The sequence below is a fragment of the Somniosus microcephalus genome, chromosome 22 (genome assembly GCF_052327205.1).
Source record: "Somniosus microcephalus isolate GS21.2 chromosome 22, FLI_Smic_1.0, whole genome shotgun sequence".
Taxonomy (NCBI): domain Eukaryota; kingdom Metazoa; phylum Chordata; class Chondrichthyes; order Squaliformes; family Somniosidae; genus Somniosus; species Somniosus microcephalus.
Window position 1 is genome coordinate 67,956,619 of NC_141008.1, and position 12,534 is coordinate 67,969,152.

At 44.4% G+C, this 12,534-nt stretch overlaps 1 protein-coding gene across 3 annotated transcripts in view; it reads left to right on the forward strand.

Annotated features, from left to right (window-relative positions):
• The window catches only part of sez6b (seizure related 6 homolog b), a 996,456-nt gene that overhangs the window by 789,302 nt on the left and 194,620 nt on the right, over positions 1-12,534 (forward strand). For all 3 annotated transcript variants that reach the window (XM_085965010.1, XM_085965009.1, XM_085965011.1), the window contains exons 8-9: positions 3,965-4,159; positions 11,426-11,564. In XM_085965010.1, the coding sequence (XP_085821136.1) occupies positions 3,965-4,159; positions 11,426-11,564 (334 nt within the window). The remainder of the gene's footprint in view (positions 1-3,964; positions 4,160-11,425; positions 11,565-12,534) is intronic.

Consider the following 12,534-nt stretch of genomic DNA (forward strand, 5'->3'; position numbering starts at 1 on the left):
ATCAAGAAATGTGCAGTATAATTGGGTACTCACCTACAGAATGTTGTGTTAAATGGATGATGGAAGATGCTTGATTAAGTACAGTAATGCCAGTTGAGGGTAATCCATAACTCTTTAATTACTTAACAGTAAAACAAAACTTATAAACGACTGTATACTGTAGTTTTCGGAGTGAGAATTGTGCCGGTTATTAGACAATTCTGGATATTTAGGTGCCGATTAAACGAGAGTTTCCTGCGACCAGAATAATTGGGTTATTCCGGAGTCAGTTCGGGCCTTAACACCTAATTTACACTGTACAAGTCTGGTGCCGATACACAGCAAAAACCATTTCATACTGACAGGAAATGCATACTCTAGATGCACCCTCACTCCACTGTATCTCACTTGTCAGCTCGGGCCCAGACTCAAGCTACATTTGTACTTTAATATAGCAAAAATGTACCTTCAGAGAGCTTTATTTTCTGTAGCGCTAGTTTGAGAAGTGTTTTTTTTTCTTGAGATTCTGCTCAAACTGATTTGCTCATCGCCGAACGTAAACTTTTCCATGAACCAGCACAATCGGGCAGCGTTTTAGAATGTAATTTTTTTTTTTAAATTTAGCTTTAAAAAACATTCCTTGATATATTTAAGAGTGGTAACCTGGTGCAGTTTGATAAATACAGCTGAAAATGGGTTTATCACGAAAAATAAGCATTTTTAAACCACTGCCTCAATCCACCACCTGTGAGTAACCTGATTTTAAATAACTGCAAATGACTTTTAAAAAAAACATTTGCTCGTTTGTATTGTTAGTCAGTTTGGTACAGTCAGCAGTTCCTTAGTAAATTAAAAAATGTCTATTAGAAAGCATTTAAAATGTGCCTATTGGTGTCCTTGTGCCTAAACAAAAAGCTTAATTTTAAGAGCCTCCTGGAAGGCCCACAAACTGGCACAGTTAGTGGAAACATAAGAACATAGGAAGTAGGAGCAGGAGTCAGCCATTCGGCCCCTTGAGCCTGCTCCGCCATTCAATGAGATCATGGCTGATCTTCTACCTCAACTCCACTTTCCTGCACTATCGACATATCCTTTGATTCCTTTAATATCCACAAATCTATCGATCTCTCGGTCTTGAATATACTCAATGACTGAACCTCCACTGCCCTCTGGGGTAGAGAATGCCAAAGATTTACCACCCTCTCAGAAACTTGCAACAGTTAATAATTCGATCTGGGAAGGTGACCAGTTTTGTGGGCGGGAGCCGGCTTCTAGAATAAAAGACCACGGGAACGTAATCCGCGTTTAAAATTCCGTGACCTTTTGCGCTAGTTTGGCTGATTTCGGGCAAATTGGGCTGAAAGATCCAGCGCAACCGAGCGGAAACTCCTGCCCTTTATGTTTACCTGGCAGAGCAGCTCTGTATTAACTAATTAGTCATCCTTATTTCTATTTATCCTTTAGTCTGGGAACTCTCACTCTCCCAAGACTACAATTGTGATCTGTCGGGGAATCAGATCATTTCAGCAGGTTGGCCGTCACTGTTTCCCAAAGAATGAAGAGTCTCTGATCCTTTTTATTTTGTGTTGATTTTTTTTTTCTTTTTTAAACAGATATAAGTCTGATTTAGTGGCAGAGGTTACAGATATAGTTGTTTCCGTGGGAGAATACTTCTGCGAAGTGGCCTAATACTCTTGTTAGATAAGCCTGCTTGCAGTGCTGCCCACAGAAGGTTACTGTAGCTGTCATCTGTTAGGTGGGAAAATGCCTGCGTCGTACCCGGTATGTAATGGGTCGACACTGAGCTGGAAATGAATAAATGTGCGGAGGCTCTCTAATTTTATTTCTTTAAAGGGATTGTATTGATGCAAAAGTGTCCTTGCAAGCTGAAAACTCCATGGGGCCAAATCAGGCAATGCGTAGGTTAGTTGAGGTCATTAAAGATCGCCGCAGATTTCATCATTCGATATTTTTGAACTGTTTCTGGGGCCTGAAATGATTCAAGGACAGTAGAAAATTCCATGGAAAATCTCTCATGGACACCTGCAGTTTAGGTCCACTAAAGTTTTCATCTAACAACGTTGTCTTGTTCTTTTGGTTAACTTTAAAAAAAAAAAGATCATTAGGTGGTGATGTTGGCAATGCCAGTACACCTCCAGGTGCCGCCACCCTTCCGTAGATCTGACAGGTATGTGTGAACTAGATTCCTTCATAAAATGTGATTCTCTAATAAACCATCTATGATTAAATTCAAAATCTTACATCTGCATACATTTCCTGCCTACAAAACCTTACTTTCTATTGTCACGTTTTTGTCACACTTTTTGTCAACTTTTCTATTAATAAACACCTATGTCTTCAGCTGCCTAGGCCCTAGGCTCTGGAATTCCCCCCCTAAACCTCTCCCCCTCTGTAATTCTCTCTCCTTTAAGACACTACTTAAAACCATCTGTCCTAATATCTCCTGATGAGGCTTGGTGTCAAATTTTGTTTTATAGCGCTCCTGTGAAGCGTCTTCTACATTCAAGGCGCTATATAAATGCAAGTTGTTGTTGAAATTGCCAATGTAAACTTGTCACGCTGTAATTACAACCTCCTGCCACTAGTAGCGCTGTAACACCTCAGTTTTGTGTCTCCTATGCTGCAGAGAAACTCTTATGCACCAACCACCTCTACATATATATATTTTTTATCCACACTTTTTGTTTGTGCCTTCTGTTCTTCTCTCCCACATGGCAGCTGTCTTTCAGTGCAATTGCCAGCGCAATTAACCCTTCATCTAGAGCCATCCTTTGTTTCTTAACCTGTCCCATTACCACCTCCTTTTGCCTTGAATATCTCTTAATGTCTCTTAACTTCTCCTGCCTTCTATCCTATCACAGACCTTCCCTTTTGTTCTTTCATCCCCTCCCCCCTTTCCCAGCCCCTACACTTGCTTAAAAATCTGTTCCGTTTCCCGCTTTTTTCCAGTTCTGACGAAAGGTCATCGACCTGAAACGTTAACTCTGTTTCTCTCTTCACAGATGCTGCCTGACCTGCTGAGTATCTCCAGCATTTTCTGTTTTTATTTCAGATTTCCAGCACCTGCTGTATTTTCTTTTTGAACCAACTCTGCTTGCCTGCTTCCCAAATATCCTAAGTTTTAAAAAAAAATTATAAAATAAAATCAAACGCTATACAAAATTAAGGACATTTGAGAACTGAATTACATCTGTGTGTCCTGGGCCGATTATCCCCCGCTCTCTAACTCCACTTCACCTCAGACTACATTTAGTTTTGACTCTCCATGTGCAATGTCACGAGAGGTTGACTAAAGGACGTATCGTAGAGGCCACGGTCAATGAAGTATAGTCACTGTTGTAATTTACATCTAGTAATATATTAATAATTTTGTGTCGAGTGTGCACTTCCTATAGATGTTACACTTATGTTATGTAACACATTGCCTGTTATGAATCTTATCATGGCTCCTGCTACTCGCTAAACAGGAGCAACACAGTATGCTCCATCTGTCCAGCCCCAGGATCAGCTCGCTTTCCTATCCTGGGTCACTTAAATACCCCAGGGGACAGCCCCAGCAATAGGTTCATGCCCTGACGTGGGCTAATACTGCTGTTAGGGCTAGGAAAGAAAGGGGCTGGTCTGGGTCATGAAGTAACACTGGGCGGCCAGCTGGTGGCGCCGTCCAAGGAGTATAAATACTCGGGCGTGGGCCCAGCTTGCTCAGGATGTTTCTGTAACCAGGAACTAGTGATGTAACTAGAAATCTCATGGTTTGAAACAGTTGATTAAAGCCTTGTTTTATACTCAAACCAAGTGGTCAGTAGTCTTTTTACATCATTGCCCATCACATTTTGTTGGTAATGCCCCTATTGTTATAAACCGTCTCACTGCGAGCAATGCCATGGAAGGTCTGCTAGCGTTCACATATAATTCTTCATAATTTCAAAGTGTTTTTTTTATGTATATTTTCTTTTTGTTTCAGCCTTTGAACAGGGTCACTGCTATGAGCCGTTCATTAAGTATGGAAACTTCACAACCGGTGATGCATCATATCAAGTGGGAACCGTGGCTGAGTTTTCATGTGATCCTGGGTACACCCTGGAGCAGGGGTCAGTGATCATTGAATGTGTGGACATCCGCGACCCCCAGTGGAATGAGACTGAACCAGCCTGCAGAGGTAAGATCACAACAGTTTGATCCAGTGTCGGAACATGAGTTTTTACATGAACCAACAGCAGGAATAACAACAAGGGCAAGCTAGGACATTGGCGCATTTGAAGAACATATGAATTCGAGCAGAGACTTGAAACCGCGTTGTTTAACACTATCATCTCTTCAGACCTGGTGAACAGGAATTGCATGCTTATTGCAAGCTGGAAAAGTGTCGCCCACCAAAAGCCAAAAAATCAGTGTGCAGCGCCCAGACCTTAAACTTTATTTAAATTTGTACCTCTGGCTGTTACCTCCCCAGACCGCACGCACGCCACATTTCTAGGCCATTAAGTTTTGATTTAAATAAGACAGTGATTGATACCCAGGGGACTCACTTGGCAGGAGTTACAGAGCCTAACAGTGGGAAGGAGCTGCACTGACCCCATCGCTGGGTTAATGACGCGGCCAATGCTCGGCATTCTCTCACGGTTGGACTCAATATCTGTTTAATATTTTTTTTTTTTTTTTAAGTAGTCCTGTTGATGAGAAAAACTAATAAAATAACCATGAGCAGTTTACTGACAAATGCAATGGTTCACAGACCGTTTCACACAAAGGAAATTCCACCGCCAGCCAAGAGTGGTGACTAAAATTGTGCGTGGACTGTTGAGAGGTTTTATTTGTTGTAGGCTGCAAACAACCAAGCTGGTCCTCCAGCTCTTGAAATGTTTCTGCATCATTAATTAAGCCATGTTCAGCACACTTATTGCCCACTGTTGTGTTATTTGTTTGCTGTCAGTGTTTTAACAGTTAAATTGAAATCCTAGATTATCCTGGCACCCTCCTGCTACTCGCTAAACAGGAGCAACGCAGTACTCTCCATCTGTCCAGCCCCAGGATCAACTCACTTTCCTATCCTGGGTCACTTAAATACCCCAGGGGATAGCCCCAGCAATAGGTTCATGCCCTGACGTGGGCTAATACCGCTGTTAGGGCTAGGAGATAAAAAGGGGCTGGTCTGGGTGACGAGATCCTTCTGGCTATCAGTGGAGATTGGCAGCCAGAAGGACCAAAATCAAGCTGAAGATGCAAGGGGAAAGGGAGAGGAGCAAAAAATAATACCTAAAGAGGTCTAATTTGAGATCTTCTGCCTTCCCCCAGGACTCTCATTGATCGCATCCCCAGCTAGTTGAGGCCCAGGGACAGCCCACAGCGCCATCTTTTCTGGGTACCCTTTACTGGGGCATCCTGCAGGCACGAAGGATGGAAAATGAGGTGGGAGGTTGGGAATACCCCTCCTACTTCATTTAAATTGATCCCTCTGGTTTGCACCTACTGCAGGTGAAGGCTACGCTGTGTCCTGCCCCAAAGCCTTTCCACCATCTACAAGGCACAAGTCAGGAGTGTGATGGATTACTCTCCACTTGCCTGGATGAGTGCAGCTCCAACAACACTCAAGAAGCTCGACACCATCCAGGACAAAGCAGCCCGCTTGATTGGCACCCCATCCACCACCTTAAATATTCACTCCCTCCACCACCGGCGTACCGTGGCTGCAGTGTGTACCATCTACAAGATGCACTGCAGCAACTCGCCAAAGCTCCTTTGGCAGCACCTCCCAAACCATGACCTCTACCACCTAGAAGGACAAGGGCAGGAGACGCATGGGAACACCACCACCTCCAAGATCCCCTCTAAGTCACACACCATCCTGACTTGGAAATATATCGCCGATCCTTCATCGTCGCTGGGTCAAAATCCTGGAACTCCCTCCCTAACAGCACTGTGGGAGTGTCTTCACCACACGGACTGCAGCGGTTCAAGAAGGCGGCTCACCACCACCTTCTCAAGGGCAATTAGGGATGGGCAATAAATGCTGACCTTGCCAGCAACGCCCACATCCCATAAACAAATTTAAAAAGAAAGAAACTCCCAGGCCAGTGTCAAAGGGGCAGAAGCCTGTTGTGCCGGGGGGAATGCCCTTTTTTGTTTGACATGGTTTGTTATATGGTGCGAGTACATGAGAGATTCTTTATGACAAAAGGTTGACGTGGTGATGCACTGACCTAAAGTGAAGCGTGGTAATTTGTGCCAATATTCACTGTGGACAGCACCTTATCATAAGGGTTGCTTATCCCTTCTTACTGCAACGTATTGATTGCCCTGAATTTGTTTGGGCTTTCTAATATAGTATCAGTCCTTCGGCAGGAGGTGTGAGTGTTGTGGCAGAAGAATGCCCCTTCCATTGTTTTGTTGCACCAGTAAATCACTTATCCCCAGCCACTGCACTAAATAAGTAATAATTCTCTTGGCGAGCCTGTAAACCATTTAGCAGTTCAGAAAATGATAGCACTGTAGTGTATTTCTATCAGTTACTGAACATTGCACAGCTATGGAGCCTGGCTGTGTAATAATAATGATTAAGCCTTGTAAGAAAAATGCTCCCGTATATCTGCTAACACCATCATGAAGTGATACATCTAAAGCCGTAATGCAAAGCAACTGAGGTAACGGAAGCTTTTGCTGGAGAGAAGAAGCTATGATAGAGGCACATTATTAATTTGTGGTGGGGTGGGGTCAACTGGCATTGAAATTATACAAAGATTAGCATACAAACCCTTAACAACACATTAAATTCCTTTTAACAGAGGCACTCATCTGCTAATTTTAATCTCCATGTGGTGTAAATTCAAAACTAATGGATGACGTAAGAAAACTACTAGGCACTTGGTCTAAGCATTAAACAAAGCTTCAATCAACTGTTTTACAACATGGAGGTCTAGTTGTGTCCTTCACTAGTTCCTGTTAAGAATGTCCTGCGCAAGCTGGGCCCGTGCCCGAGTATTTATACTCTCCCTGGACAGCGCCACCCGTAGGCCGCTCAGTATTATTTCATAAGTCTTTCTTTCATGAATGACTGATTCATGTCATTGGGTTCTGCAACAATTTTCAATGCTTAAAAAAATAAGAGCTAATGATGAGGGCTATTGTATTGCCACAGTAGATTGGAACTCCAATGGCCCATGCCACAGAATGGTGATATGAAGGTATGCACTGAGGCATCCTCTGCAGGAGAAGATATTATATAATAGGATGTGAAAAGGAGGGTGTCTAACACTTCTGTCCAGTTAACACTGGTGCTAAGAGTAGGATCAGAACCAGAGACACATACCTACCAATCTAGAAAACACAAACCCAGACCCCCTCCCCCCTCCCAAAAAAGTGGCAACTGGAAAACAGGCCTGAATACAGGCCTACCTACTTACAACATACAATTGGACAAAGTGCAAGGGGAGAGGGGGCTACAAGTGTCATCAACATTCCATTCTTGTTTAGCAGAGAACTGTGGAAAAATGTGAAGGATTTTTCATCAGTTTCTTTCAGAAAAATTGTGGCTATGTATTGGTGGTACTCTCTGTTGCTACATTTGACAATTTGTTTAGGGGTACGGTAGCATAGTGGTTATGTTACTGGACTAGTAATCCAGAGACGTGAGTTCAAATCCTGCCAAGGCAGCTGGGGAATTTAAATTCAGTTAATTCAGTGGGTTTCCTCCGGGTGCTCCGGTTTCCTCCCACAGTCCAAAGATGTGCGGGTTAGGTTGATTGGCCATGATAAAAAATTGGCCCTTAGTGTTAGGGGGGATTAAATACGTGGGGTTACGGGGATAGGATAGGGCTTGGGTGGGATGGCTGTCGGTATAGGGACCGGGTGCTAGGGTTTGGATGATCAGCCATGATCTCATTGAATGGCAGAGCAGGCTCGAAGGGCCGAATGGCCTACTCCTGCTCCTATCTTCTATGTTTCTATGTTTCTATGTTAATTAAATAAATCTGGAATAAAAAGCTAGTTTCAGTAATGGTGACCATGAAACTATCGGATTGTCGGAAAAACCCATCTGGTTCACGAATGCCCTTTATGGAATGAAACCTGCCGCCCTTACCTGGTCTGGCCGATATGTGACTCCAGACCCACAACAATGTGGTTGACTCTTAACTGCCCTCTGAAATGGCCCAGCGAGACACTCAGTTGGACCAAACCGCTACGACAAAGTCAGCAGTGTGAGAGTACCTTCACCACACGGACTGCAGCGGTTCAAGAAGGTGGCTCACCACCACCTTCTCCAGGGCAATTAGGGATGGGCAGTAAATGCTGGCCTGGCCAGCGATGCCCACATCCCAGGTGCGAATAAATTTTAAAAAAATTCTGTAGCACAGTGGATTGTGGGCATGGTAGCTGCCATTATTGACACATTATTAATATGTCGGTCAACCAATGGCTGGAATGTAAGGGCAGGGTGGTTGGAGATCAAGTGATGAAACCGCCTGGAATATGGTCCTATCAGAGTTGGCAACCCTAAGTGGGCGGGAAATCCTGATCTTTCAAAACTGAGAGATCAAGAATGCCCAAGTGTCAATAAGGTAATACTGGAAGATAGGCCATATTCATGATTATTGCGATGTCACTTCCTGCCATCATCTTTGTTTCCTGCAAGAGTTCAATCCCAGGCAACAGTTCGAAGCCAGCATTAAAACTGAGCAAGGTGGCCCATGAGCTGACCACAGCAGTGTGGGAAGTTTACCTGCCTGCTGATTTTTGCTTATAAACATGGACATAGACTAGGTGTAAAATGCTGACTGTGCAAAATGTGAGTGATTGGCATAGATGGGAGGCTGGTTGCTTCTGGAATATGTAAGATGCAGGCAGTATATATTAGTTCAGAGGAGAGTAACAAGGAGTAGCTTGCATATAGCAACAGAATGTGTTAGAGTGAGAAGGTGGCATGGAGCAGGGCATGTATGTCTTGTGGCTGGGCGGAGAACATATAGAAGGCTAAAGCTGAGCCGGTGGAATTATTGTGGGAAGACCTGGAGAATGAAATTCCCATTTCATACTCATCAATGACATTTCCAGTAGAGTTATTGACAGGAGGAATATTATCATCTGGAATGGAAGAATGATGGGAGGTGAGAAAAGGGAGAGTGTGTGGCATCTATCGCCAGCCTGCTTGTGATGTATCATTTCCCATACATCAAGTTTCAATCCGAGCTGTACTACCGAGGGAGAAAGAGAATAGAGGCTACGCACTTCCTCACGGGGAGCAGCGTGAGAAATAGAAGGGTCAGCCGTGCAGACCCCTCATGTGCAATTAAAAGTAGGAGGAGGACGATCAGAATTTGCAGAGGTGCACATTATGGAGAGCCAAATATGGACACAAATTGCTCCTCCACCTCCCTGCTTAATTTGAACAGCTATTTAATCTGCGTTCTGCCCCTTGGACCCGTGCTTGTCGTCCAATACTTTGCACACTTCGTTGCCGGATGATATTTTACTTGAAACAATAGCTTATTGAAATTCTGGTCTGAAAGGAAATGAAGTCAAAATTAATAAATGATTATTGAACTTCAGACTCCCACTTCATGCTAAAACCATTACTTGAATAAGAAACCCCTAATATACTCAATGGCCCAGAAATTGGTGTCAGGGGCTTCCCGCGGGTGCAAGCCCCCGACCTACACTTACATATCGCGCCGACAGTTGAAGCCTGGCCCTGCGTGGATTTCCTGTCAGTGGCCCGGTTCAGCTCCCGGCGCACTGTGCTTGCGTGATCCAGCGGCGTAGTTAGTTCGATGAGCCGGCTGGGATCACGTGAGCACTGGGCAACCAATCGGAGGTTGCAAAAGTTCATTCATGAGTTTGATAGTAAGAACTGTCAAACTCATGAAAACTCCGGGCGCCCAAAACAGTACTTAAACTTCAAATAAAAGTTTAAAAAACATCCCACTAATTAAATGAACTATTAATAACTGTAAAAAAAACTAATTTAAACAATTATTCAACATTTTGAAAAAAATAATTTTTTAACAAATCGGGTCTAAAAATACACTTACCTTACTGTAAAGTCTTTAAAAATAATAAACCTGTGGGAAAAAAATTCTAACTTTAATTAATAGACCACTTACCTTTTAAAACTAAGTACTTACGTCTGCTTTTTTCTCGCGTAAAAACTGGAGGCCTTATCGCGCGGGCAACCCTGTAAAAAAAAAGGAATTTCAGCGCGCACGCGCAGACTCCTGCACACACGTGTTCAACCTCTGAACCCCTTGGTTCAGAGGATCGGAAATGCTGGTTTCCCGTGCATGCGCTGTGCATGCTGAAAACCGGCAATTCCATCAGGCCCACGCGTGAGTACACGGTGCTTACTCACGCGTTGGGACCCGAATTACTGGGCCATTGTTTTGAGTTCACGAGGTTGCTGGGAGATTCTGTGTGTGAAGGGAGAATTCAGGAAACAGGCCATGCATGCAGCCCATACACCTCCCGCACTGGGTGGGCAGATTGCCAGTAATTTTGCCTATACTGCTCTTGTCTAACCAGCCACTAGGTGTGGCAGCCCCTCTCTATCTCCGTCCAGTGAATCTCCTGTCTGATTCTTCACAGCCTCTCCCCACAGTAACCTCCCAGGGATTTGAAAAGGCAGGAAAGTAGAGATTGAACCCGAGACCCAGCATTCAGCGGCATTAATTATTCAGCTGCAGCATCATGAAAGAATCTTATATTTTTGCCCTTATTTATTTCTTGCCATCCAAGTTTAGATTCCCCTGCCCACGAGATCTCCATGGAGAAGACGGACCAGGGAAATTGTTCCAAGGAACTACTTCTGTTGCTCTATAACTGGTTACTTAGAGATGGTCAAGAGTGGCAGAGTCCGGTCGCCCTCAGGAAACAGGGATGTCCTACCTCCGCTTAGTGCACACCGCCCCCAAGAGTCCACATCAGAAGCTCATGATGTGACATACTGTGGTTGTGTACTGACATCCGACTATTCTGTGTGGGCCAGCACCTTGATACAGGCTTTGACTGAAGTGATCTTATTCACCATTCTAGTGACTCTGCCAAATTTAGCGCAGGCTGTCGTTGTAAAAGGTGATGCCTTTGTACACAGATGGTTGCTGCAACATTTCAAGCTACGTGGTTGGCAAAGCATTTTGACTCTCACTTCGACATCTAATTACAGATGGGAGGAAGCAGTTAAAGAGGAATAAAAACACTGGCAAATATTATTTTTTTTAAATGGTTTTAAGAGGTTACAAATTTCCATGCAGAAAATCACTTGAAAAATAAGGGTGAGGAGATGCAAGTAACTTTAAGAGACGGCAGAAAATAGTTAAAGTAAACAGCTGCTTAATGATACCGAACTGTTAAGAGAGCGTCTGTAATGTCTCGGTGGGCTGTCTGGGGTTCATTTTACAGCTGCTTGAAGATACTGATAATGTTTGTTTTATCACAGCTGTCTGCAGCGGAGAGATTACAGACTCAGCTGGAGTTGTGCTGTCTCCCAATTGGCCAGAAGCCTACGACAAGGGTCAGGACTGCATTTGGGGGATACACGTGGAGGAAGACAAGCGGGTCATGCTGGACCTCCAAGTGTAAGTGAAAAAAATAGAGCAAAGTGTACTGTACACTCGTGGCGCCATGAGTAAGACAACTGGCTGGGGAACTGGGAAATTTAAGTTCATCAGACTGTAGAAATTAAACTCTGAGAGATGGAAGTTATTGACTGTGAAGATGGCATGAGGCTTTGTGAGCATTTTGAATGCAGTTATACTCATCAACCTGCGATATGCTGTGAACTGCAATTTTGCAGCCATTTTCTATCACCCTCCTCAGCTACAACAACAACTTGCATTTATATAGCAGCTTTAACGTGGTAAAACATCCCAAGGTGCTTCACATGAGCGTCAAAATATGACACCGAGCCACATAAGGAGCTAGTAGGACAGGTGATCAAAAGCTTGGTCCAAGAGGTAGATTTTAAGGAGCGTCATAAAGGAAGAGCGCGCAGCACCTCGGTCTCAGCCCAGAGTTACAGAACCTTGACGTCGTCAGAAAGCCTGAGTTGAGCTTGCTCCCCACTGTTGATATGTCACCAAGGCTGATTTCTTTCAGCATTACCCACCTCTGCCCCTACCTTCCCTGTGACACATTAAAACCCTAAACTTCACTCTTCGATTTCTCCAGCACACTCCTTTCTGGCTTTCTTGCTTCCACCAATCGTAGTCACCAAGGATGCCATGGTCTGTGCTCCCACCTGCTCTAAGACCCACATCCCCAACACCCTTCTCCTCCCGAAGCTTCACTGACTTACTGTGTTACAGAGAACTGACTTTTGAGATGTTTGTTCTCGCCTTCAGATCCCTCCATGGCCACAACACCCTCTACCTCTGTCGTCTCCTCCACCCCGTATCCCGGCACACATATCCAATTCTCCAGCACCAGCCTACCTCTCGTTCCATGCTCCCCCGATTTCACCGTCCTTCATCCTGCCCTCTGGAACACCTTCTGTCAGCACCTTCTCTGCCTTGTAACCCCCACCATCCAACCCTGCCCCACCCCGCT